At 40.9% G+C, this 27,265-nt stretch overlaps 1 protein-coding gene across 9 annotated transcripts in view; it reads right to left on the bottom strand.

Moving 5' to 3' along the window:
* The window catches only part of MYZAP (myocardial zonula adherens protein), a 48,576-nt gene extending 29,704 nt beyond the window's left edge, over positions 1 to 18,872 (bottom strand). For 2 of the 9 annotated variants that reach the window (XM_032700093.1, XM_032700094.1), the window contains exons 1-2: positions 13,886 to 13,991; positions 8,207 to 8,296 (exon numbers count right to left, since the gene is read on the bottom strand). In XM_032700093.1, coding sequence (XP_032555984.1) covers positions 8,207 to 8,296; positions 13,886 to 13,969 — 174 coding nt within the window. In that variant the 5' untranslated portion in view covers positions 13,970 to 13,991. The other 7 variants (XM_032700087.1, XM_032700091.1, XM_032700085.1 and 4 more) reach the window with 7 other exon arrangements.
* Positions 18,873 to 27,265: the final 8,393 nt, after the last annotated feature.

Below are 27,265 nucleotides of genomic sequence, written 5' to 3'. Positions count from 1 at the left end.
AAATCTTCTAAATCAGGTCTTGCTATGTCAATAGACAGGCTGTTACTTTTGTTATTTTAATGATCCACAGAAATTTTTAAAACGTACTTGTGATAAGCTGCATGTCTTGCTTCAAGGCACTCTTCGCAACAGACTCCTCTTATTCATCTCATCAATACACTTAGTAAGAAAAATACTCATGCAAACAGAAGGAATCACTTCCCTCAGCATGTAAATAAATATCTGCAAGGTCAGATGTAACCACCTGACCTGACAACTCACCCAGCCTTCCTTCCAACCAACCCAGAGGAACATCCTTCTGTAGCAAGCATCTGAAATGAGTCAGTCTCCAGAACTACTCACTTCTCTTCTTGATTACAAAGAATTTAAACCATTAGCTTAGACAAAGAGACTTCCACATTATGACTTTTCTTAAGAGAGGAGAAAAATATTCTTCATTAACTTGAAGTATTTGCAAACTTCAAACCTAAAATTAGTGGTTATTTCTGAATGGAAAGTTAGAAAGAAAGTTTGGAAACATGGTTGTTACTGCTTAGCTTTGCACATTATTTTTGAAAGACCAGTTCTGGGGAAAAATCAGTTATAAGTAATTTTACCGAACTTTCTTATGCTGGATATACCAGGATGCAGGTAAATTTGAGAATATTTATTACACTCACTTTAGAATATATTTGGTTTGGGGTTTTTTTGTTCAAAAAAGACACTGTAGGACAACCTTTCGTAAATTAGGAGTCTAAGCAGTGTCTAAATATTCTCTTTGACACCAAACAGAGACTGAAAGCTCAGTGTCTTATATCCACCTGCAGCTGCATCCTAGAACATCTCCAGCCCCTACCCTGACAGATGAGAGGACAGCAACTGCAGTCTAAAGCAGCAGCACTTTCAGTTTTAGCACAAACACAGCTGTGGTGGCAACATAAGAATAAATACTTCTTTAGGTAAGGGGAAAATGAACATGAAAATTTACTTGCATTAAGAAAAATGGGTAAATATAGACATTTGTTTTATATTGTGTCCCTCCTGCATAGCACTGGCAGATTTTCAAAATTGTAAATCCTACACATTTTCCTTTATCATATATTTAATAGCTTAATCCTGTTGCTGAAGCTTGGAGGGGGGTGCAGGGCTGAGAAGGGAACAATCACAGAGCAAACACCTAATAAAGAACATTTCAGGCAAAGAACAACAAAACTGTAAGCCATCATTTTAAAAAAAAGCCTTAAAAGCACTTAATGATTAAACAGTGGGCAACCAGCCCTACCTATACATGTTATAACTTTGCACACTGTAAACATTACATGCAAAGCTCCATAGCTTCATAATCAGCCATTTCATAACTATGTATTATTGGAGTTTTTCTTGTTTTGTTCTCTGGATGTGCACAAACAAAACCTCCACACCTGATATTTTGAGAATAGAGAAATACAGGAACTAGATGGGACATGCCTCAAAACTTTTTTGTGTTTGTTTGCTTCCAGGGTTGTACAGTTTCTTTCATATCTTCATTGCAGCTCCTCCCCTGCATCTGGATAATGGGATTACACACAAGTTTCCATCTTCCTGATAACAGAATGAATAATCACTCTGATTGTTTAGAGGTTACCAAGGCGCCAGACACTGAATTCATAAATCCATACTCTTTACCCATGATCATTCATTTTTAATGAGGTGAACAGCTGAATACCAGCAATACTAAGACCCTTTGTGCCTCTGAAACATTAGAATAATTGTCTACAGTGCTGTTTGCAGAATTCTGTATGGAAAACTATTGCCAAGCTCCTTATTTTTAGAATATTATGGACACATTCCTAAGGAATGTTGCGAAGGATATCCACCCCCCCAGCCCCCCCCAGAGAAAGACCTACAAATTCAGACCAATGCCTTGCAGGTGGAAAATCACCCATGGCACTTACATATGTATTTCACAGATTAACAGACTTCAATTTACATCATACTGGGCAGCACATGCAGGATTAAGTCTGCACAAAGGCAAACTGCTTACATGGCTCTTGTAACAATGCTAAACTTGCCCATTATCTGTATTGGCACAAGACTCCCAAGATGCTTTTGTTACTTCTCTTTCAGAAGATTAAAAGAATCTCCATCATCTGTTGACTGTTACAGTTCTCCTATGTGCTACTTAAAACACAGGATGTTGTTTTTACCCCCTCCTTATTCCTCCTTCGTATCACAATCCTCAAACAAGCATTTGTTAAAATTTCAGTACAGTTCTTGCTTGATTTAAAGCTGTGTGAACCAACAACTACACAAATAACTTCTCTGATATTTCTTTAGCCATTTTCATTGCTGTTCTATTCCAGCTTTGTTTATCTTCTACTCCCTCTTTTCTCTGTTTGCTAACTCCTAATTTCCACTCAGTGAGCACCTTGTTTCAGGGTTCTGTACAAACAAAGAAGGGCTGACCTGAAGCAGTCTCCTCTTAGAGGACAGGTTACAATCAGAAAGCTCTGCTCAATGCAGGGTTGAGAGCTGGATGGATTCCTTGGCTTGTGGACTTTCTTAATACACCTCTGCCTCTAAAGGAGGCCTTGCTGAATAGCTCAGTTCTCAAATTTCTCCACAGATCTGTGTCACCAAGTACACATCGAGTACACTTTCTGCCAGTTTGCCTCCTCTCTTAAGCCACTTCCACCCACCTTTGTCTATTTTTCTCCCTTCACTGTTTTTTCCTTTTCTGCCTTGTCCTCTGGTTTTCCTCTATCACATCCTCTCTCTCCCATGTTTCCTCTTTCATAAATCCTGGATTTTCCACATCCCCAAGGAATACAGAACAGTTTTTTACAGTCAAACACTTTTCATTGTTTTCCTCTATGTCCCATACATACCCACATATTTTTCCAAGTGGGTCCTCAATGGCCTCCACTACAGTGAGACATCTCAGTGAAGATAACAGCATAAGTAAATATATGCAAGTAAATACTGTAAAGCTAAGCAGAAAAGTGCTTGAAGAAGGTTTCATTAGATTAGTCAACCATCGCTGTTTAAGGTCAAAATATCAGTCAAATTCCTTCTGATGTGAGCTGCTGATCTGAAAAGGCAGATTAAGCTTAAACAATTTGTGAATATCTCTTTGTGCCTGCAGTCAGTTCTATGGCAGCCCAATGTAACAGCAAGATGCACATGAATCCTGTATCAGCTTCCAGGAACACGCTTTGTCTGTGGTGCAGCAACAGACATGTTGTACTTGGTATGGTCACACAGAATGTGCTCAAGAAATGTAGACTGTGTTTACTTAACTAAGTATTTAATACAGAAGCCTACACCCCAAGGTTGCAAAAGCCTTGATAATTGCCATGCATCCTGTTTATGTGTCTGTCCAAGGACGTAGCACATATTAGCATGAAATAGGTGAAGCAAAGACATTATAAAACCAAACCCTAAATATGAGTTGTTAGCTGTTTTTTCTATGGCCCATGGTTTTATTGGCATCACAAATAACACTGAGGAATGATGTGCTTCCTAATCTATCTCCATCAGTTTTTTTAATTAAAGTCAGATAGCCCCATACTTCTCCATGCCCCAAAATTGAAGGTAAAAGCACAGAAGATATTTTGAGGAAAAAAGGACGTCTAATGTAATGCTTAACACAATTCTGGGTTTAGCACTCATATGGCCTTCAGATCTTCCTGACTCATGATCTTCTGTTTACCTACACATCTAAAAACTTTGAACAAGAACTGTATCAGTTAAGTGAGGCTTTATCTTTTCCTTAACAGCCACATTCCAGACATTTCTGAAATATCCAGTTATCTTTTACTTGTTCACTAGTTATACAAGGAACAAGAATATTCAGGTTGTTACTTAGGTTACATATTTTCTGTTCAGTAAAATGACACATTTATAACATTGAGGTCACCGAGAACAGTTACTGTGCTCTGATAAAAGGTACCTCTGTTGTGTTTTTTCATATTTCTCTACAGTCCATGAAAATCTTGTTACATTTATGATGTTTTATATAAAATATACCATGACATAAGACATGAGTGTTCTTAAATTCATGATGCTAAACAAGAAGCATCGCGTAACACATTCCAACTTTTAAGCTCCTTGGGTGTAGAATTTAGGTATCCATCTCAAAACACAGAAGTGAGAGGCATTATAAAAAGTCATATCCCATCCATGAAATCTGTACACAGAACACCAATGTTTATGCATTAGGAAAATAAGATACAACAAATGCAGCAGTAACCTCAGAAGTCAAGGGAATTCTTTCTGTGGTTTTCATGTAGGACTGGTTCTAATGGTGTCGCTTAATTAGTACACATCAAAAATCAAGCAATCAGTGCTGGAGAGACTGAGGAACAGTAACATCAGCCACCTGTAGCACATGAGCCACATTTGCTAGGGCACAAGTTCTGCTCTGCAGATAGGAGTGGGCTGGCAGCAGCAGAGAAAATAGGCACTGTCCTAGATTCAATGTGCACAACTGCCCCTGCTCACTGCACTCGTATTCTTGATCCAGGCCTGACACGAGTTTCTGCTTGATTCTCACCATGACATACAGGAGCATACAGGCTTCTTCACAGCCTACTTTTTGTGCTGGGGAAAATTCAAGCATTTGAGGATGTATACAGTCAAAGTACCAAGTACCAGAGTTTAAGACTAAACGCCCCTCAAACTCGGGTAAAAGCCACAAAGACAGTAAAGTGACACAAATTTCTGGTGTATCATCTCATTTTCATTCTCTTGTCCATGTGTCCAAATGAAAAAAAAGTCTGTCAATACATATCTCCATATTGTGCCCTCAAAAGCTTAACTGCAGCTTCCAATGACACTTCCAAATCTAACCATGACAATGAAGAAAGAGACTGATGGATAAAAATAAGCCCAATCCCAAACAGGGACAATACAATTGTCTGGTAGCCCTTTATTATGCAAGACAAGAGGCTTCAGGACATGCAGATTTTGCATACAATCTGCCAAACACAATATGCCTTTGTACTTCATGGTGAAGTAAACAGCCTCACACTACTGTCATCCATTGTCTATCATGAACAAAAGTAATGGAACAAAATCAGAATAGTCTGTGATCCTCTCTACCTAAAGTGCTGACAATTCAGAGATATCCAGCACTAGGCTTTTAGCCTGTAACCAACCAACCAGCCTCTACCTGTCAGTTAAGTTCTCATATCCTTCTTTCAAGGTATCATAGCCTAAATATAAATACAAAAATTCAACCTGACACATTGGAGCACAAGCTCACTCTTCTTTCAGCTTCTGAGATCAGTCTCTAACTGCACCATCTGCCAGCCTTTCACAGAAGACAGGGAGAGGCCACCCTAGTATGGTATTGCCTACAGCAATTTTGTTGCAAAAAACTACCCAGATCCATCACTTCAATCTCTTGCACCAGATCGTTTTTATTTCGTGGATGTATAGCAATAAAAAAGTCAATCTAGAAACTTACTGCACTGACACAGATTGAATGAAGTACAGCATACATTTTCCATGAAGCTTGGACTACAGTGAAAAAGGCCAAGCCATCAGCTACCAACTGATACAGGATCACTTCTGATCTGCAAAATAAGTCATTGGAAGGATCAGCACTGGCAAGAGCTGCTGTGCAGCTCATGAGCTGATTCTGCAACTGAAACATCTCTTAGTGGTCCTGAGCCCGAGAAAGACGGAACAAAGCAACAAACAGTCAGTGAGCCATCACTGTGTCACACCAGGGCAGCTCAGAATCACCTCCTTCTGATGAAAGATTGGAAAGAGGAGATTACAACCAAATGTCACGCCACGGTGTATTTATAGTTTCCTGGCATTCCCTCGGACACTAAGAGGCCTTTGCTCTCCTCCCTCACCAGCAGAGACAGGGAATAGTCTGTCTCTCCCCAGCACTTGTCCTGCCCAAACAGGGTAAGTGTCCTGCCCTGCTCTGACTGCATGACTCGTTTGAGCACTCCAGCAAAAACTGTACAATCCCACAGATTACCCCTGCAGTTCATTTCTGTAAATCACACAGCATATAAAGACAGCATAGAACTCTAGATTCCAGTAAGGAATCTGATGTTAAAACTTCATTCTTACTGAAGCTGGATTTTTTACCTTAAATTGTCAAGTGCAAAGCAGAAAACGGAGCAGTTCCCTAATTTCTATTATCCTTATTTCCAAAAAGGGGGGCACAATTCTCAAAGGACAGTGTGTGGATTACCTAAATTTGTTAAACTTGTTCTTCTCCAAGTGCTTTAAGTGATTTCATTAACATGAAGTCAGCTGAAGATTGGTGATCAGCAGAGATATCTGATCACTGCTTTTAGGAGATTTTTTTAATTAAATTGGAGTAAAAGCATCACAGCATGACTAGGTCATGAGGCATGTGTGCACTGTAAGTTATTGTATAACTAATTCAAATAGATAATGCAATAGGTTACGTAGACAATAAAAATCTACACGTAAATATATTACTGCCTGTCTTTAGAGACATAAGGAAAGACCAGTTCACAATTAGTGATTTTTCTGGAGCTGCTTCCATACACTGCAATCTGTGGGGTAATTTTGTTAATTACACAGAAACTATAAAACACAAATAGATGGCACAATTCCTCTGGGGTTTTTAATTGCTATGAGTTTGACTGATTAGATCCCATCTAGCTTTGAAGACTTTATGTATGCTTTCTAAAAATCTTTAAGTTGTCTAAAAGCACTGAACTTCAGAAAACTGCTCAGAACATACAGCATTTAAAACACACACTGTTTTTTTGGTCTCAGCTAAAAAGCTTCCATCTCTTAAAAATCACTGAGCAGTATCCTGAGCCAAATAATGTATTTATTATCTTTCATATCCTTGCCTTAATATTCTCTGATATAAAGCCCACTCACCTTTACTTGTATTATGTGGGAAATAACAGCTCTCATTAAATATAAGGTCTCACAGAGAAAAAAAATTGGTCACATAAGAAAGTCACTACGAATTGTCCAAGCCCTAATCATTCAGACTTCTTTCTTATTATTACACTACTCAGCTCCATAAGATGAGTAAGCCATGAGTCAATATCTACCCTCCTCAAAAACAAACTTAGACTCCTCTTAGGGCAATGAGCCCATAAACTTAGGCCAGTCTGAGGGTTGCTGCAATCAGATACGAGCTGGCAAAAGACTGACAGAGAAACTGCTTAAGTGCCACAACTAAAGCCATCTGTAAAAAATGAATTATTACTATTTAATGCTGGCCCAAAGATAGTTTGCATTAAGGTCTATTTAATCTATTCTGTAAGTAGCATTTCCAGAACTTGAAGGATCAATTACTCTGCCAGAGCACTGAATGAAAACCTGAGTGTATACAATATTCGAGCACAAGAAATATCTGATAAGGAATCCTTATCTTGCCCATTTTACTCTGCATTTATTTTTATTGCTTTAGAATGTTTGTCTTTCTGAGTAATTTTACAGTTATTTTTGCTTCTAAGTATCACTAAGAAATTATTTCAAGTAAATCCTATTGCTGTTTTGCTTCTTATTGTCATTTTACTGTTCAGACATTGGGTCTGGCAAACTTCACCAATTTCTTCTCTGATTTTGGTTTATCAAAGTATAAATGTGGTAAAGCTGTAGAGCCTGTCCAGCTTCCCTTTTTAGACTCTATCCTTAAGACAAGTCAAACATCATCTCTTACTCTGAAATAGCTCTGAAAGAACAAGTTCTGCATCAAAGCAGATTTAAGATTTTTTTGTGTGCACATACTCGTTTCTACAAAAAAATTGCCATTCTGAACCCTTCTAAGCACATGACCTTCAAATCACTTCAGAACAATCTTAAATTCTTTATTTTGTATTTCTTATTTGCACATCACCCTTTACCAAAATTAGCTGATACAGCAAAGCATCAAGGTCACTGGCACAGCAGCTCCCATACACACTAATGCCCAAACCTTGCACACTGCTAAGCCTACATAAAACTTATGAAATCCCCTTCAGCTGAGGATCAAGATCCTGTTTGATGCAAGACCCAGCTCCTGATAACAGTTTCCTGCTCTTTGATATATAAATATCAAATAATCAAGTTTTAAAGGTACCTCAGTCACAAATCACCTCCAAACCCTCTGTTGTTCCTCCACCACTGTCCTTTTGCAATCCCTAACTCCAAGGCTCAGGCTCAAAGCTCACAGCAACTAATATCAGCAGCTATGGAGGGCAATATTTACTCCTAGTTTATACAGAATTTAACTTTGATTCTTAAAACTTACGCTTTTCTTTCTTTCAGTTTCCTTCACTCCCTGTTCAGGCTGTGAGACTTCATCAGGTGGCACCGTCAAGCGTAACCTACAGACGTTCATCTGAAAGAAAAACAACATTTAGGCATTACAAAAAAATATTTTCATAATTCCCTTTACAGAATGAACTGTACTAACGTTCAAGTTTGAATCTACTATTTTCTACCTTCTACAACATAGCTGCCAAAAGATTATTTTTTTAAAGGTTACAGGGGTTTTTAGATGGCAAAAAATAATTCAAGGGCATCCCCATAATTACACACCTGAATAGCAAAAATCCATTTCAATCAACAACTTGTTCTTACATACTCATAAATGACATTGAGAATTGAGAGAACAGAACAATGAACATCTTATTCTACTTTCTAAGTTTTGTTTGCTGATTGGCCAAACTTTTAATCTTCAAAAGAGAGTATTTAGAAACAGAGTGTATTTTAGTGTGAATGCTTCTTTTCTGTTCAGTATATGGCCAAATACTTGAGGCAAGGGATACCTCAGTGCTGCAACTCCACTGAATGTGAACAGGAATATTACTGAAATCTGTTACATACAAATTATTTATAAAAACTAAGTTTCAAAACACTTCAGAAAAAATGTAAGCAGTGTTGTTTCCCAACTGATTTTAGAAAAGCCAGTAGGGACGATATCTTTCTGTCCCCACCTGCAGTTTGCCTTGCTTTGGGCTGAGACATCTTTAGTGTCTTTGATATTTTCAAATCAGTGCATTTCATACAAGAAATTTTGTTAAAACTTTCAGTGTCAGTCCTGTTCAAGAGACATTTTTGTGCAAAACAACTGTAAGTCCTAAAGAGAGCACAGCAAATGCTGAAATAAGAATTTTGGCAGTTCAGATTCGAAGCTGCACAATACCTTCCTGTGAAATCCCAGCTGTCTGTTGACAACAAAGAGAGCTCTTAAAGCTCTTCCTGTAAAGCTCTCAAGTATCCCTTTCATGATTACCGTGGGCCATCACCACTGCTCCTCTGCAGCCCAGCACCTCATGGGATCTAGAGCTCTCCAGTTTTTCCTGACTACCTACCTTCAGTCATGCTCAATGTGCGTCTTTCTCTGAAATACCCCTTCCCATTGCACTTGTCCAAGCTCACAGCTCACAGGTCATTACAGCACTTCCTTTGGCCTTGAAAATGGCAACAAAGTTCAGACCTTTTCCAACTTTTCAAACAGGCTTTAACTTTTTCTTCTTCCCAAATAAAAGCAGTCGGAAGAACTATCTGCAAATATCTGCAGCAACTTCACTGGTTTTAACTCCTTTCTTTAAAGCTGTTGAGAGGACAAATCAACAGCATTTTGACTACTGGTATGTTGTCAACTGTATTTCAAAAATGTTATGTATTGCCTTCCATCTTCCTCTCAGTTTGGTCCTCCAGGTCTGCAAGGCCTGTTCTGCCAATAAGGAACAATGTCCTGACATGCAGCTCTTATAAAATATGTGAGATGTGTGAAGAAGGAATAAAAAGTCTCTAAGAAGATCAATGTGAAATACAACCTACTCTTTAGACACATCTGTGAAGGCAACTTTTTGTGCATTGTCAATTTATCATTCCTGCATATGCTAGCAAATCTACAAAAAGAAGCCACAAAGTCACATAACACCCCCAAAACTTAGCATAAGAGCAGGTTATGCTCTTATTCAGAAAGAATTCTGAAACAATGAAATGTATTTAAAAATGATCAATCTTGGCACGCTGGCTTTTGACACAGATTGAGGGCTCTGTTTGTTCTAAGAACACCAGACTCTCCCCATATACTACAGAAGCTGATGGTGCTTCCCACTTCCAAGTCAGTTATCAAGATATATTAATAATAAACTCCTCATCTTTAAAACTCTTTGATTCATAATGTAATCAGCATCATCTTTTCTCACCTATTTAATTTCCATTTCCCCCGCCCTTTCTTCCCATTAGCTCAGTAAGGCTCTTTCCTCTTAAAACATCCCTGTTTACAACGTGAAGGGAAACAGAGACTGGCATTCCTCCATGTAGGCAAACAAAGACCAGAGTCATAAATAGGAAATAGAACTGAATCTCTGCTGTGCAGGAAGTGACAGAAGAGGCCAACTTTTCCTTACAGTGACTTCCAATGAAGGAAAACTGCACAAAAAGCAATGAATGGATTGCTAGGATAAAACATTAAGAAACCCTCAGATAAACAGAAATAGATAATGACTGGCAATTCAGAGTTAGGAGAAATTGAGTTGTGTATGATTCTCTGAAGCTGGCAAATAGCTTGCCTACTAATCAGTGCAGGGCTAATTATAGGCAACATAGATTCAGAGTGCTGTGATTGTAAATAAGTAATTACCCCTGTACCTGTCTACCAGTCATGACTGACTGTCACATCACAGAGTTACTCTGAAGGAAATCACAGAATGGCAGTCAAATCATAATAAATAGATTGGAAATACACATTTACAACAGTAATTTGTTGAGACTAAAACCACTGTACAATCAAAGGGTTGTTATCATTTAAACTGTTTTTCCTTGCCCTTTTCACATTGTCTTATCCACTACCCCCAAATCATTTCCCCCACCCCAACTGGCAGTCAGCTAAGGATTTCAGCCTTGAAGTGATGCCCAGTAAGGCTTGTACAGCAGTGGCAAAGTACCACCCAGTTCCTTGCTGGGACAAACCTACACAGGCTGTACTTTCACTATTGTTTATAACAATAGGACTTCCTCAGCATCCCTGGGGAAACAGCAGCAAACATATAAAGCAGCCATCCACTTCTGCTCCTCATAGGCCCCAGGTGAAACATTCTACCTCAGGACAGAACCACAGACCAATCTGCTAAAATTCAGAAACACTACAGATGTTGGAAGGGAAAAACAACAACTTTTTCCTCTAACCCCCAGAAGCAGTCACAAATACTGTACATATACTGTTCTTGCTGTGCAGTGCTTTCTGAAGAATCAACACACTGCACCATTTGTCAGCAAGTTTACTGGAGTAAATGAATGAGGAGGCTCACATGGAAATCACAGTGAGCCCTCCTCCAACAGCAAACACTGCTGTAGTGATGCCTTAAAATGGAAATGAGACCGTGACAGGAAGTGCCTCGACTCAGTGCCAAACAATGGCAGGATAATGTGCATGAGGATGAAGAAGTAGTTTCCAGAAACCCATGCAGGGATGGGGAGGAGAATGAGAACTACTCCAATGGGGAAAAAGTTGTGATTCAATTTCCTTCAACTGCTTACTCACACTAAGAACAAGTGAGAAAAAACAGGGGCGGGCATGGCTTCCACCCTCCCTTTATGTCACTGACATTGTCACTTTGTGAGCATAACTTCTAAAAAGAAATACTGGGTAGAAGAAGAACCAGGTATACTTCTAATAATCTTTCAGATTTTTGTTTAATTTGCAGCATCTGCAGCTTGGGTAAGTCACCAGTATAAATAAGCTTAATGGAACCAACATTTTATGTTTGCTCTTGGCTTTTTGACACCAACAACCCATGAGTGGTGTTTCCAAAGCTCATCTGGCATCACTTGTGAAACAAATACGCAGACAAGAAAACAAAGACTGATAGGTTCAGCCCAGCACAACACCAGACAGCAAAAGTTTGCTGAGTGCAGTGAAAATTAACAGGTCAAGACATGCTTTTTTACCAGATTTCTAAGAGGCTACTGGGACAGTATAGATGAGAGCTACTGCAGTATGGCAGTTAGGAAAAAAGTCTCAGTCTGGGTTAGTTTAAAATGTTGAGAATTCGTGTCCCAGATCCACAATCCACATTTATGTTTACCATCCTACTCAAATCACTAGGGTGCAACTTAAAACAAATACAGATGACAGATTCTGTTTGAGTAATGTTCTTCAGCCTCTTCTTCCCCCTTTCTAAAAAACAAAGCACCCAGAAAGGCATTAATCATAGTTAACTATGGACTGAAATAATTACAGAGCTAGCATTAAAATAATGAGCAATGTTGTTACAGAATAACCAAAATTACTAGTACAGCAATAGAAAAATACAGGCTGCTGTACTACCAACCAGTCTTATTCTAAGATTTTTACAGGAGCCCCACAGAAAAGATGTGGTTCAATATTGATCCAGCTTCAAACCAACTTTGGAGTTAAACATCACCAGAATTTAATATTGTTGATATTGTCTGATAATAAAACTGCATAGGGAAAACACCCTTGTCAAGTAAATATCTACTACCCTACCAGCTCAACGTACAAAAATCACTCCCTTTGCCTAAAGCCCAGTGTCAGCTTCAGACTTTTGAAGGTGAAAGCAGAAAAACAGTGGATGTTTAATTTCAGTCAGTCCTAAAAAGCAAAGAAGAAAGTACTTTCTTTGCTCATTTATCTTTTGATTAGCCTGCTCCATTTATGAAAGCTCTGCTATGAGATTCCACACACAATTAAAGGGCACTTTTCCAGTGACCACAAACACACAGGAATGTGACACACATCTTTCATTTATTCAGCAGTTATTCTAACTGTCTTCCTCCCCTTTTCTTACAACTCATGGTAAGGGAGTCATATTTCACTAAAAAAAGGGGACAACAGCTTCCCAGTGGGTTGTATCTGCAAATTAAATTTTTACTAGTTTCCTTAAGAGAATATATCAAATACAGTTCATCTTACATCATGCCCAGTAAATCTATCAAGGGGATGAAAATATGAAAATTATCACCTAAACACAAGTTCCCTTACTTTAACTTCTTTAAGAAACAGTAAAATAGGAAAACTCAATGGGAATACAGAAGACATACAGGAAACATAACTATGACTTTCAAGTCATCTTAATTTTTCCACATACATGAACAACTTCAATTTTTATGAAGACCAGCAATCTTTTGCTCTGGAAGAGCCTGACCTTCTTGCTATCATGTAAAACAGAACAACACAATGTTCTTCGTTGTTTCAATTAGGAACTCATATTTTTGAAGCATCCAAACAATCACTGCATAAATCAAGAAGCTTCATGATCACATGGATGTACTTCTTTGTAAGGACAAGATTATCACTTATTTTGATTTATTTCTTCATATGTGGAGTGAGCACTCACAATGATAGCAGTGTGGTTACAGCAGCAAGAAAAGGGCTATTTAAAGCTGGGTGGTTGTAGAGACATTCCTGTCATATCTGCATGAGTTTTAACAACTTTTTAGAAGCACTTCCTAACAGACTAATAGATCGTTATTATTTAATGCACCTATGAAAATTAAAAAAATACATCAATAAATCATATTTCTGTATCTGAGGAACTGATTATCCAAACAAATTACTATTGCCATCTAAATCCTTGTGGTGAGCTTCCTCATGACGGGCAGAGCCTGGGCAGGCAAGTTCTGAGTTTCAGATATCCAAATGCATTTCAGAGGTGCAAGAAGAAAGTCTCCAACACAAGTACACCTTCCCGAACAGCCAGGGACTAGCACTACAAAAGCCTTGCGGGACACCCCAGAAGCTCATCATTTCCCCGCACCTACATCGAACGCACAGAGAGATGCTCTCGCACAGCGCAAAATAAGGGAGTAGAAAGAAAAGGAAAAAAAAAAAGGAAAGAAAGAAAGGCAAAGCGCTCCGCAGGTAAAGTACAAGAGGGGGTGTCGAACCGCCGCTCCCCCGCGACACCTCCCGCGGGCCCTCCCCGCCGCCCCCCCCGCCTGCCCCGCGCACCTTCCGCCGGGCGCGGCCGCCGTCCCCGGGCTGTCCCCGGGGGGTGGTGGCGGTGACCGTGAGCCCGGAGCTGTAGCGCAGCATCCCCGCGGGCCGGCGCGCACCGACTGCGGCTCCGGGGCCGGCGCCGCCGCTCCGCCCCGCGCACTTGGCCGCGGGCGGCCGCAGGGGCCGGGCGGGGGCGGGCCGGGCAGCGGGGACGGGGCTCTCCCCTCCGCCCAACCTGCGCCCCCGCGCTGCCGCCCGGGCCACCCAAGTGCCCGCTTTCCTCGCCTGGGGTGGAACTGGGCAAAGTGACCGTGGGACGCTGAGGTCCCGGTGCGGGGTGGCATTGCCTCTGCTCATAACTGGGTGCTGGGGCGCAGCGTGGGGAGGGGGGCTATGAGAGGAGATCCAGGTGGGTCCATCTGTCACTCAGCCACCTCCCGGGACTGGAAAATGGGGAGCAGGGTTCGAGGGAGTCACTGGGGGCCACTCCATCCCATTCTCCTGTACCCACCTCTGAGCACTCTAACCAGAGAGTGATATGTGAAAGCTGGACACTGTCCTCCCTTTCTTCCCACAGCAGCAATCCGTGAGTGACCCAGGGCTGTCAGTTGTTATCCATGCTCCAAGAACGGGTACCAGACTGATCCAAAAGCACCCAGACCCCAGACAGCCGCGGCTTGACAGGCACAAAGCCGGTGCAGCTCAGTGCATGAGTGACAGCGTCAGCCTTGGTGCCAAAGGTCCAACAAGGTGAGTCGGGTCTGCTGGAGCTGCCTGGCCCCGAGCCAGATTGCAGGGGTGGACTTCAGCATTTCAGATGCTCAGCTCTTCCGGATCTGGGCTGAGGGAACGCCACAACCCTACCCCGCTGACACGGGCCCAGGCACACACATCTTCACCCACAGCCTGGGCTGCGTCTGTCATGAGCAGTGCATTCCTCAGTAATCAAGGGAGTCATAGTCAAAGGAGATGCTTTTGTTTGAAGGAAATGGCAGAACAAATACCTTAAAGAGCATTTTTTAAATAATTTATCTCCTGTCTCCATGTAATTAAAACACAGTTATGGCTGTGCAGTGTCTGTGCCCAATAAGATGTAAAGGACCAGAATGCTGAAGAGAGGAAAGTAATTTGCATTGGAAAAATGTAAACTGTACCGAAGTCTGAGTGCCTCACCCTCTCTGTGTGCAATGCCTCTGTCCACTTCTGCCCCCAGTTGTCTGTCTCCAAGACAAGATTCTGAGCTGTCAACATGACAGGGATCTGAGGAAGAGAGGCAGAAATCATTGCCCAACCCAGAGGAATGAATGAAGGTTCTGCATTTAGTATTCAGCATTTTTTGTTGTTTTCCTAGCTACTATTCTCTTCTCCCCCAGAGGAAGATAATAGAGCCCAGAGGAAGGTAATATAGCCCAAGGCAAATGAGTTAGAACAACCACTTGTATTTGGATTTCTCTCACCTCAAGATTGGCTGCATATTTTTGTGGGAAGGCGTCTTATGCCTACAAACAATTGCATTTCCATATGAATCATGCCTGTCTTAGCTCCTGGTTGTAATGCTGCTTTTGTGGGTTTGCAGGTGGAGAATAGGTTTATCATCAACAACACGTTCCTTCACAAGTATGTTGTCTACCCACTGGGCTGTCATTTACTTGTTCCTGGTTATTCTGGTGAGCAGGAATGTCTCTATTTAAATTCTGGTATGCAGACAGCTGGTGACCTTTGTGGTTTCAGCTGAGGAGGAGTTCACAGACCTGTAAGATTATCCTGGTTATTTAGAAGTTTTGCCTTCTGGACTTCATTTTCCTCTGGGAAAAGGCCTGTATGCAGGGCTGCCTAGTCACTGCAAGGCACAAACAGGAAACTGCTTTTCTAAGAACAGGCACAGAGATTAAACTTGTACCACACTATGGAAAAGGACCTCCCTTCCCATACACTAAAGCATGAGAGAGTAAGGCACAATAATCAGATCTCTTGGAGAATCTACAAGGTCTGCATCAACTTTGCAAATACTGATAATTTTGATGGAAATTTTGATGGTGCAGATGAGGAAGACTTGTTCGTGGATAATACAAAGATAGATAATAAAAATATAGTTTTCTCAGTTACATCTACCTTACTAGCAGCTCCCCCCATTTCTTGGAAAATAGCAGCAAGACATGTTTACCCAATTTACCAATATTTGCTTGAACAGAAGCATCTTCTACTTTTGGGCACATCCTCAAATTAATATCCTCTAAGAAAGAATAACCTGCATGCATAGCTAGTAGTCTCCTTTTTTTGGATACTCTGGGAATCTTCTTCCCTTCCCCTCAGTCAGGAAGCTGCTCAAGTGTAGTAAGGAGTCTAATTTGTTTGCTGCCTTGCCAGTTGACTGTGTATCCCATGCAACCATTTGCAGTCACCATATTTGTGTGTGAAATTATGCCAGAAGAATCACTGATCATGAAGAATATAAATGCTCCCAAGAAGCAGCTGGGTAAACTCAGCTACGAGGGCTGTAAAACATGAAGATACATCTACAACTACTGACCCAAGAGGTACCTGAACTGTGGGTTTGCTTTCTTGATACCTCCCCAGGAACAGGATGTCTGGCCACTGTCTTTTCAGCCTTGGCATGATGGACTCCCCACCAACAGCAGTAAAGGTGACAGGCTCCTAGCAAGCAACAGGTCTCCTCTGCTCTGAACAGCTCTCATGCCCAGCTGTTGCCTGCCTAGGACCAGCTCTGCATGGCTGCAGCTCGTTATTCCACATTTGCCATTCTCTCTCACCCCCTATGGAAGCTTAAACCAAGAAGTGACAATCCACAGAGTCACTCTCTGTTTTGCTCCCTGTCTGGTTTTGGCTTGTCCCTGTTCGCCAGGACCCGTGACTTCACCTCCCTGGTCCTGATAGTCTGAAGTAGATTTGCCACAGTTTACAGCTCTTTTTTCCTGCAAGGGTCATTGTACACATGTTGAGAGCATTTTATACTGTCTGTAGTTTGGCACTAGTTTAGAGAAACGAGATGGGGGAATAGAAAGTAAATCACTACTTGGGAATTAGTTTGACTAAATTAACAGTATTCTATTGGTTTTTACAGCTGGACAGACTACTCAAAAGGTATACAGAGTCACACAGACTGCTCAGACAATACACAATATGGTGGCAGAACATAATCTGACCAGGATGCTGAGCTTTCAGTTCAAAACCTGGCACAGCACTTTGTGACTGCAATGATCCAAAAGCACAGCAGGTTAATTACAAGATGACACTATAGTATGAATATCTGGAGCAATAGTTGTTGTGACATAGCTAATATAATTACACAGAAATTGCAAGAAATTTAAAGTGTAGACACCTTTTTTGTTTTTTGTACACTACCTTGTTCACCCCCACCAGTGTTACTGAAATATTTTTTTCCCCAGGAGGCCCAAAGACCATTTTGCTGTGGGAAAAATGAAACAGGATGTCACAAAATCAACAGACATTTCTATGAAAAGCCCTTGGTCACAAGATGGACAACAGAGCATGCAATACATGGAGTAGGAAGCAGGTCCGCCCTAACAGAACAGCAGATCATAAAATAATTCCTGCAGGAGTGGGTAGCCTGGTCTTGGCATAACAAATTGCCTAAATGTGGGCATGATAAAAAGCAGATTATTATTTTCCCATCAAAATCTCCTCTCCATCTTCAGGCTAACTGCTGACACAGTCAAGAGGAAGAAAAAAAAGTTCCAATAGCACACGATCAACTGGAATATTAACCCCATAAGATTTAGGAATAATTGCAGAGGTACAAATGGAACAAGAACTCACACCTGTGGTCATTAAGGTTATGAAGTCCCATTTGTATTGCTACAAAACTGAGGTCTTGTAATTAACTTCTAATAGCCTACACTTTCCAGGGGGATTAAGATCTATTCTGCCTTCATCATCCCTAAAGTATGAAACCCATTTATAGAAGAAATTATCAAATGGACAGGTGCATGTAAAATATTTCAGAACCAGACTTACTAAGAACTGTAGGCTCAATCAACTATTTTTCCTCAAAGCTGTTTCTTTTTGCTGCCAGCTCTTACCCTTGTATTCTACAGACACACACTTAGCTCAGCATCATGGAACTATTAAGCTCTCCTTTTCAGGCATCTAAAATGAAAATTTTAGCCTGCTAATGGTCATAAAACAGCTTGTTAGGTGACATATCAGAAACTGAGCCCTCAAATTCAGTTGTCATAGGTGCCCTGAAATGCGATATACAAACCAAGACATAATATTGTGCAGTTCTTCTCTTGAATAATATTTCATCTTTCGCTGGCAAATACATCTTTGCTGCACTTGGAGCTCCTGTGGTTTATAGTTACCCTTTTGAAGTGACATAACACACCCAGCCACCTGAATGTCCAGCTTGGTTCAGCTACAAGCATCGTATCACTTCTCAGACCTTTAATTGTTTACTCTCACTTAACACTCTTGGTACATGGCTAATACAAGATTACTACAAAAACTCAGAGCCTCTCCTGCTGATCTCACATAGACAAATCTAAAATTAGGAATTCCCACACCAGGAGTTTGAAATGCAGAATACATGTACCTATTTCATGCAATTATTTCAGTTAGGGTTGAAATGAATAAAAATAAGAAATTTCTGGAGTTACCTGCAATAACAGCTTGTTTCCATGTTTGCTGACGATGTAGAGTCACAGACTGTAACTGCAGTAAATGTTTCTTTGAATGCCTTCTGCTTTTAATTGTTGTCCTACTTTGTACTTGAAGTCCATCTTCCTGTCAGGTTTCTCGAAGTATTTTTTAACTATTTATCAATAAAGTCACAAAATGCAAGATAGCTCAATAAGTAATACATTGTGCACAGTAATTTCCTCTGGAAGAGACAGAAAGGACAAGAGAGAATGGATTAGTTACTAAAAATTGTATCTAGGCACGAACATAGAGGAAGTCCATTGAAGCCAATCATGTAATGATAATAGTAACAGGATTCCACCATGTACCTTTATGTGTATATATGTATGTCAGTGTATTTCATACAATTGGTACACCTAGCAGTTAGAAAAATGAGAATTACACCTGGTAGCCGTGATCTGTAGAGTCAGACTGTTAAAAACAATTTATAGAGAAATAAAAATTACTAGCACTAAGATTTTAAAGAAGGCTGCAGAGCCCTAGGAGGGCATGTTTTTCAATAAAAACATATTTTTACCCGTATTTGGGAGGGCTTTTCATAATTTTACAGTTATAGTCATGGTACTGATTTTATTAACTAAAAAAAAAAAAAGCTTGAACTTTAAAATCAACTGAGAAATATGAAATATATTGAGGCAAATACAGGACAGTTTCATTTGTCATGAATATGTGGCCACGTTTGAATGAAAAAAATAGCACTGTAAGTTTTCAGTCACAAATTTGCAGGGATTTAGATAGCATCAGTGAAGATTTTGCTGAGGCATATAGGGCATCAATCCAGTTCTGATTCAGCAGAAAAAGTACCACCCCTTGATTCACCTTCACCGTTTCCTCTTTCATGTAGGTCTCCATCCAGTTCCCAGCTGGGTCACAGCCCACAGCAATGTGGCTCCTGACACACGTGCAGTGCTGGAAGCCTGTCACTCATCCTCCAGCAGCAGCTCTGGGTTTGGTCAGTCCCTGCAAGCACAAATGTCACATGAAAACAAGGCAGCAGAGGAGCAGCAGCATTGCTCACCCAGGGGTGTGACTCGGCCGGGTCACGCAATGGAACTGGTTACGGTGGGTGGGAGAGTAGCAAACAGGCACACCCCACCATTAGCACCACTGGGGTATTGTTAGGGAGCTGCATTTAAAATCATATTCCACTCCCTGGAGATAGTATCAAATGATAGATCCCTTCTGATTCCAGTGTTGTCATTGCTGCAGGAAATAAGGAAATTTCAGAGGCAGAAATAAATTGTGGAGTGCAAGTTCTTCTACAAGTGTAAGGAGTGGACATATTTCAGGGAGTGGGAGTGTTAGGGAGAGGAAATACACCCTGAGAGTAGCTCAGCTGGTTAGAGCATGGTGCTAATAAAACCAATATGGGCCATGCACTAAAGAGTTGGACTTGATGATCCTTGTGGGTCCCTTCCAACCCAGAATGTTCTGTGATTCTGTGAAATCACTACATGTATTTGACTGACTGCTTTTAGCTTACAAAGGAGAAGATGAGACATTTCATCTTTATTTCTCCACAGGAAAGGAAACATAGAAGAGTTAGAAGGGCGAAACTATATTCTGCTTCAGCTCTATTTTATGGTAGAAGGCCAGAATAGCAAGTGATTGACTTCAGCCCTGCTTCAGGGCAGAGGATGATGGAAACTTTTTCTGAACAACAAAGAAACCAGACATTTGTCTAGAACATCTGCAGAGATGCTACAGAAGTTCTTGGCTGTTTGGCTTCTCCCTTGTTTTAGATCTGGTATAGGGCCTCCATGTTCTCCCATCTCAGAATGATAGACATGGGAATGTAGCAGTTCCTAATGGCTCTTGCAGCCCATTGCCTGTCTGCACACATAGCTGGAACACAGAGCTGGGCATAAAAGTTGTTTAGTGTAAGTGAAAGATCTCATTCTATTATTTATCTCCTTTATAATACTAAAAAGAAGTTTATTAGAAGTCATGTAAAAAGAAAATAAGGTGGAAGGAGAGGTATTTTAACTATAAAATATCAGGGCATGCTGACTCTTGAAATAAGGGGACCTTCATCAGGAAACCTTTGGTCCCTCCAGTTCAAAAAAAACACATTCTAGCAGATGTATCTGTATCTACAGTATAATGAAATTTTCTTCTCCTGTCACCAAGAACTGCCTTATTTCCTTTGTGTGCAAGTCATTACAATAACAGAAAAAAGTAAAGCCATAATCAATACAGGAGATAATGCTGGGTCTACTGGAGTAAAGTTATTAGGAGGGAGTGTAGGAAGGGCTAAATAGTTACGGGTATTTAATAATAGCTCAGCCACAATGACTAATTACTTAGGGGGATGCCCCTCTAGGGATAAACCCAATCCTAGGAAGGAAATGGTTTACACACCTCACCTGTCACAGACCTGGTCACACACTATCTGTGAATCTGCATGGCCACTCCCAGATTTCCCATGTGTCATTCTCCAGGATGCTGCAGACCACAAGGAGAATGCTTTTCCTTCACCTGCATGTGGTGCATCATCCAGTCAGCAAGAACGCAGCCAAGAGCAGACTGGTTCTGTGTCCTGATCACAGAGCAACAGATGTGAACTATTCCAGATGTGAACTATTCCAGGAAGGCACTTTCAGTACTACAGGCTTTGAAATACATCAAACCTCCACCAGTGACTTGGACCAGTGGAGCAGGATTTCCTGACAATCTGTCTGCCTGTTGATAATGTGAAATCTAAATAAACCTGTGGCTTTTGAGTGACAAAGGCTGGTCAAAAAAGGAAATAAACCAGTTTACAAGATCACTCATAATTCAGAAATTAAAGTTTCTATGATGAAATTAAATTGTTTTTGCAGTGGAACTATTCCCATCAGGTTTCTCTCTCCAGAGAAAATCACAACAAAAAGCAGTGAGTGCTTGATCAAAAGATCTATTCAATTCCACTGGGTTTTGACTTATTTCATAAATTTTTTCTAATCAGGAGATTTGGATGGCAGAAGTCTCTGTAAAATTATTTTTCTTTCATTATTCTGCTTTCCCTGCATTTCATTATGTGCCTAAAATTTAGAGCACCTGACAAAACCGGGTGCCAAACAAGAACAGAAAGACACCAAAAATCACTAAAAGACAATTGCCCTACTTGTGCTCTCATTTTTCACTGCATCTGTCTGATCATAACTGAGGAGTAAACGGAGATGCTCTGGATATTAATGTGGGTTAATAGAATTAAAGTAGCACAAAGGAACCATCTTACTGCTTTTTATAATTAACCTGGAGATCCATTGCTGCTGCAGGTCACTGAATGAAGTTATTAGCATTGAAGGAAGAGACTGATACACATGGATGGGGACACAGGATCAGGTTTGGGTCAGACAGAATGGTGGGGTAGCTGCCATGAAATCAGAGCTGTCACTTCACCTCATGGCCAGTGACAATTTGAGAGAGATCGACAGTGGTCTCCTGGGACACAACTGACAGTAGACATGGAGGGAAGGAAAGAGGGGATTTGCCTTCCTGTGGGGCCCTGGGAATTGGCCACTGCTGAAAACATGTTAGACCATCACACTGCCCCTGGAAATTTTTATATTTTTACCTTTTAGAGAAATATTTACACAATGATTAGCATAGTAACACAAGATCCAATCTTCCTCCCTCTGAAGTCAATAGGAAAATTCCCAGTAATTTCTACAAACATTGCACAGAGGCTATAATATATTAATAGCATGCACTGGGTACATTGAAAATACCTGATGGTTGTTCATTTTCCAGCTTGTTTTATGTTAGTAAACTATTTGGGGGAGTAACTTTAGAAATCTTCAATCCACTGTCCTAGTACACTCAGTGTACTTTTGCTAAAGCATTAGAATGAAAAGTACACCAAAATATTCTGACAGATATCAAATCCTTAATGAGGGACTTTGGTACATTTCCCACTTCTCATATGACTGGAGTTAAGCAGTCTCTATGAATTTTAGGGTTCTCCTGTGTTAACACACACATTTAGTATTTTGATGAATTAACAAAAGAGAAAACACTTAGGCAAAAAGAGCCCATAGAATTAAACACCAGACAAAAAATGCTAAAGTGCCCTCCAGAATTGTATTCCTGCTGAACATTTCTGTCCCTGTCCTTAGGGAGACAATGTTGAAGCAGATTTCTCAACAGAATATTGTTTTCCTCTCCTTGGCTTATGCAAAACGTGGGCCAACGTTGCTTATTGGCCAACGTGGGCGTAAATTGCAAAGGAAGATGAGCACAACTAGAACACTTTCTGCATCCTACCCAGTCAGTCAAAACTTCCTGTTTAAGAGTCTGCTTCTTCTGCATAAATCTGCTCTAGCCATAAACAGAATCTCACCCTCAGATTTGGAATCATTTCAGTATAAAGGTGATTCTCTGAAAACAGAGGAAGGATCTAGAAGCACAATGAGTTGAAACATATTTGGATATTTGGCTGAAGTTTTGACCCTGATGGGAACCTGACATTAACTTCCATGTCTCCGAGCTGGATGTTTGCAGTGCAGGATAACCACACAAACAGATGAACACCAGCATAAAGATACCTGAAATAAGGTGGGGGTTTTCTGGAACGTTGCCACTGGCCCATGTTCACAGATTTCTGGAGTGCATATTGTCAACCACCACACCTAGCTTTAAGATTGTTTGGAAGTTGTTTCTGTATTGCCAAAACAGCATTGCTGGCATAGCTCAAATGTCTTTTGCTTGTTTCCCCCATCTACAGAATCTAAACAATTTCTTTATTTTTCACCTTTGGTGGCTGATGTTTATTAATTTTCTGTTAATGCCACAGGTGTTTGGCAGAGTTTCCACAGATCCCATCAAATTCTCTGGAAAGTTTTCAGCCTATGCTTGGATTGCTCTTTGTCTGACAGTGCCAGAAACAGCTGGTGTAACCTCTAGGTCAGATTCCTTGGCTATCTTTAGGTTACCGTGTTTGGGTGTCAGCAACTACTTTGCAACAGCAACATAAAGGATATAATTTACTGACTCACCTTGTTTGTAGATACAACCTGAATTCCACTGTTTCTGTAGCCACATACAGTCTGGACACTTATAGATGCTTTAGCTGAATTTTTATCTGTCTTTTGGTAAATAACATCTGATCATTTTAATGTAAAACACTCCAAAAAGATTGGGTTCCATTGGGCTAGAACAGTGTGATTTTGTACAGAGGCTGGTAATAGAAAGTGGGGAACCTGTAGAAATTGTGGTCCTGTTAACCTATAAAATTATACAGATTCCTGAGGACATAGCTAGTGTAGGCCACCAGTAAACAAGCCACACACATTTCATCATCTTGTCAAGTCAGATGAAAAAAGGGAAACTCCTGAGAAAGATCCCAAGAAGTAGGAGCACTCCTGTCCCTTAAAGAAAGCATGAACAAACCTGTTCATACTTTCCTTGTACTGTTGACATCTTCATAGGCCAGTGCCTGAAGTTAGGTGGAATGAACCCAGGTCTCAAGTAATGTTGAAAATAATTTCCTTGAGATTACATTAAAAAGTTGAGGCAAAAGACAATTTGAACGCCAGTAAATACTTTCTGTCAAAACACAGTCTAGCCATAGTCACCAACTATCTCATATTGCCTCCCAGACTCAGTGTTTTGCAGAGTAGTAAAAATGTCCAGGCTGCACAAGAGCTGCTGTCTGTCTTCTCTGCCAGTGGCCAGAATTTCCTGATTCAGAAGGATATGTAAGAACTGCACAGGAGGTAGATGTTAATTATCCTCCCATTCCCTCCAAATACCTCCCTGGTTTTCTAATCGTTAGAGATTGGCTTATTTCCTGAACTATAGGTTTAGTAACTCCAGTCAGCACATTTTCATGAATAATGGGTATTCTTACCAGCTATTAACTTCTGGATTTCGATAAACTATCAGCACCAGTGTGTCTAACCATATGAAAAAGTACCAGTTTTGAGTCTCATTGCTCCCTTCTGGTGATTGTCCCTTGTTACAGTTACAGAACAGTAAAGAGGAGGTATATTCTGTGCTTTTTCTGTCCTTCAGAAATTAATTTCTTCAGACTCAAACCCACTCAATTTTCTGTCCTCTTGCAGAGTCATGCAAAAGTACCTGAGCACTTAGAGCAGCAGCACTTTTATAGGAGAGCACCGTCCCCTTTCTCACATCAGTCACTTTGTGCACCTTAACATCTTGAATGCTGTTTTGACTGTGGTTCTATACTGAAAAGACTACTTCTTGAATGGAAACCTGGCTGTTCTGTATTGTATTTAAACCCAGAGAGGATTAAATAATTTCCTCTCTCTTGCAAGAAACTTATGCTCTGGCCGGAGCTTAATCTCTCAAGATTCCAAAGTTTTGAGAGCTTTAGCTTTAGCTTGTCAATCTCTGTTTTAGGTTGGTTTATAGTTGAACTCCCCTTGCAGCATCACAATTGGCTCCACACCAATTGCTGCCTGGGAAAACAAGACAGAAGGTGCATTATTACTAGGGCATAATGTACCCAAGTCAGCAGGGAGGTTGCAACACCTCAGCTGCAATGACAGCCACTGCAGGACTGCCAGGCTGCTTAGCAGTGCAGAGGGATGAATTCTGACATCCTCACTGGACTGAAGGATGCCAGCAACAAAGCAAGGCAGTGAGCAATTTTATCCTGCCCGTGGGAAGCGACCAACACCTTCACGGATATAAGCGTGAGATTGTTCACAACAAACCGCTGTATTCTGGCGAAGTGCTTACAGCAGCGGGATCCAGCCGGTATGGCGAGGGCACGGCGTCATCAAGCACAATTAACAATGTAAGAAAACACCGCAGACAGGGACCAGACCCGCAGTTGGGGCCGGGACGCAGCACAGTCGCGCTCTGCTGCCTCCTGCGGGCCGCGCTGCCCCCGCATCTCCCGGGCATCTTAAACTGAAGTTGAAGATATTCAAACCTGACACACTTACCTGCACCTCTGCAGGGCTGCTGTGCCATCAGCTGGGCTTTGCTTCACTGGAAGGCATCACCTTCACGAGGTGACAGGTCTGATGGAAAGCCAGTTTTGTCTTTGAAAAAATACTTTGATGGGACCTATTACAAACACATGCGTGTCTTTAAAGGGAACCTGTTTCATTAAAAAAACCCCAAATATTCAAGTTTGTGAGCATTTTGAGTTGGTTCGTTATATTTGTACAAATTTACAGCTACCTTTCTCCTGCAGAGAACGTGAAGGACTCCAGATTACTGAGTAGGGGTTTTCTAATGCTACTACAGCTCATTTTCTCCATAGGAAGCAGCAACAGCAATAAGGGCAGAAGAGGAAGGAGGTTGATCAAGCAGAGTGAAGTTTTCCTTCTGCTATCCCCACTCTGTATAAATAGCACCACTGTGGTACATTCATACAGAAGGCTTATCAAGCTCACACCTACAAAGGTTCTTATCCCCTCATACAAGTAGCAGTTGCAGTGGCCCTATATATTTCTCATTCTTTTCCCTGCTGATCCCACAATGCTTATTAAATTCCATCAGAATTTCCTAGCCAAAGGACGCCAGGCAAACTGAAGAGATGAATCTCTTGAGCACTATAGGAGGCTCAGACAGCTGTAGGCATCCTTACAAATATTTATCCTCATGCAGTATCACAGACAGCCCCACACAGACCATGGTTCCACTGTGACTCGGTAATACTTAAGAAGTTCACAGCTGGGAGAGACATTTTGATCAAAATTGCAAATTTGATCTTATCTTTAAAATAGCTGGATACCACACACAATATGTACTGAAATAGCAAGGCACAGTGGGCTGTGTTTCAAGTACACATAGCCTGATTCAGGAAGCTTCCCTTCTTTGGTTGGCTCATTTACAGCTTTTACATAGTTTTATTTGACTTAATTTATTCTTTTCCTTCCCACTTTTCATAGCCATTCTACCTGTTACACCATAAACTCTTCTTCTTTGGAGAACCCCAAATTTGAAGCTCCCTGTAAAGCAAAGAAATGTAGACTTCAGGTTGTTGTTCTGCAGGAAAGACACTCCACAGAGCCTGCTGGTTACTGCAGAGCCTGCACAAGACCTTCAGTCTCAGATGTATGGCAGGTAAAACAGCTCCTTGCTTGGAAAGCATTGCAGCACGTCACAGACTGCAGGACAAAGGATAAACAGAGCAGAGAAAGCACAGAAATCAGATTCACTGTAAAAATCAGATCCCTGGCTTTTCTTCCTAACATTTTTATCCAGGAAGTTTCAATGCAGACGTAGTATCAAGTTTTCAAGGTCTAGTGCTCCATATTCTAGGCATGTTGACAAAAGTACGAGAAGGTCAAGGACTGAAACAGCAGCTCAAACAGATTAAAAACTAGAATCCTCCTGCTTCTCTGTGTTCTATTTCCAACTATTAGACCACCCTATCTTCTCTAGATGGTTCAGCTTCCCTTATTTTCCTTTTGGGAAAGTGTTTAAAAGACAAATTAATAGGCTTGTTAGGATTCTGCCAAAAAGCTCTTTCACACAGCAGATAAGCAAGAAAATGCTGGAACTCAGATCAAAGTGGTCTGCGCTGGGAAGGATTTACAGTATCCACAGTGTGACCCCGGCCACTGAATTTGTGTATCAACTTTAAACAGCTGGGATTGTGTTTTCAGGCAGGAACCAAATCAGCTGATACAGCACTCCCAGAGATGCACACCCATCTCTCTCTGCCTTCAGAATGTGTGCACATCTATTTGCGCTTACGTGCTCTAGTCATGAATGCCCAGTGAGTCCTTTTTCTTTAAACAGAAT

Source organism: Chiroxiphia lanceolata, chromosome 12, assembly GCF_009829145.1.
Source record: "Chiroxiphia lanceolata isolate bChiLan1 chromosome 12, bChiLan1.pri, whole genome shotgun sequence".
NCBI classification, from domain to species: domain Eukaryota; kingdom Metazoa; phylum Chordata; class Aves; order Passeriformes; family Pipridae; genus Chiroxiphia; species Chiroxiphia lanceolata.
The sequence above is the reverse complement of the archived record's forward strand: the minus strand, read 5'-3'. Positions and strand labels throughout refer to the sequence as shown.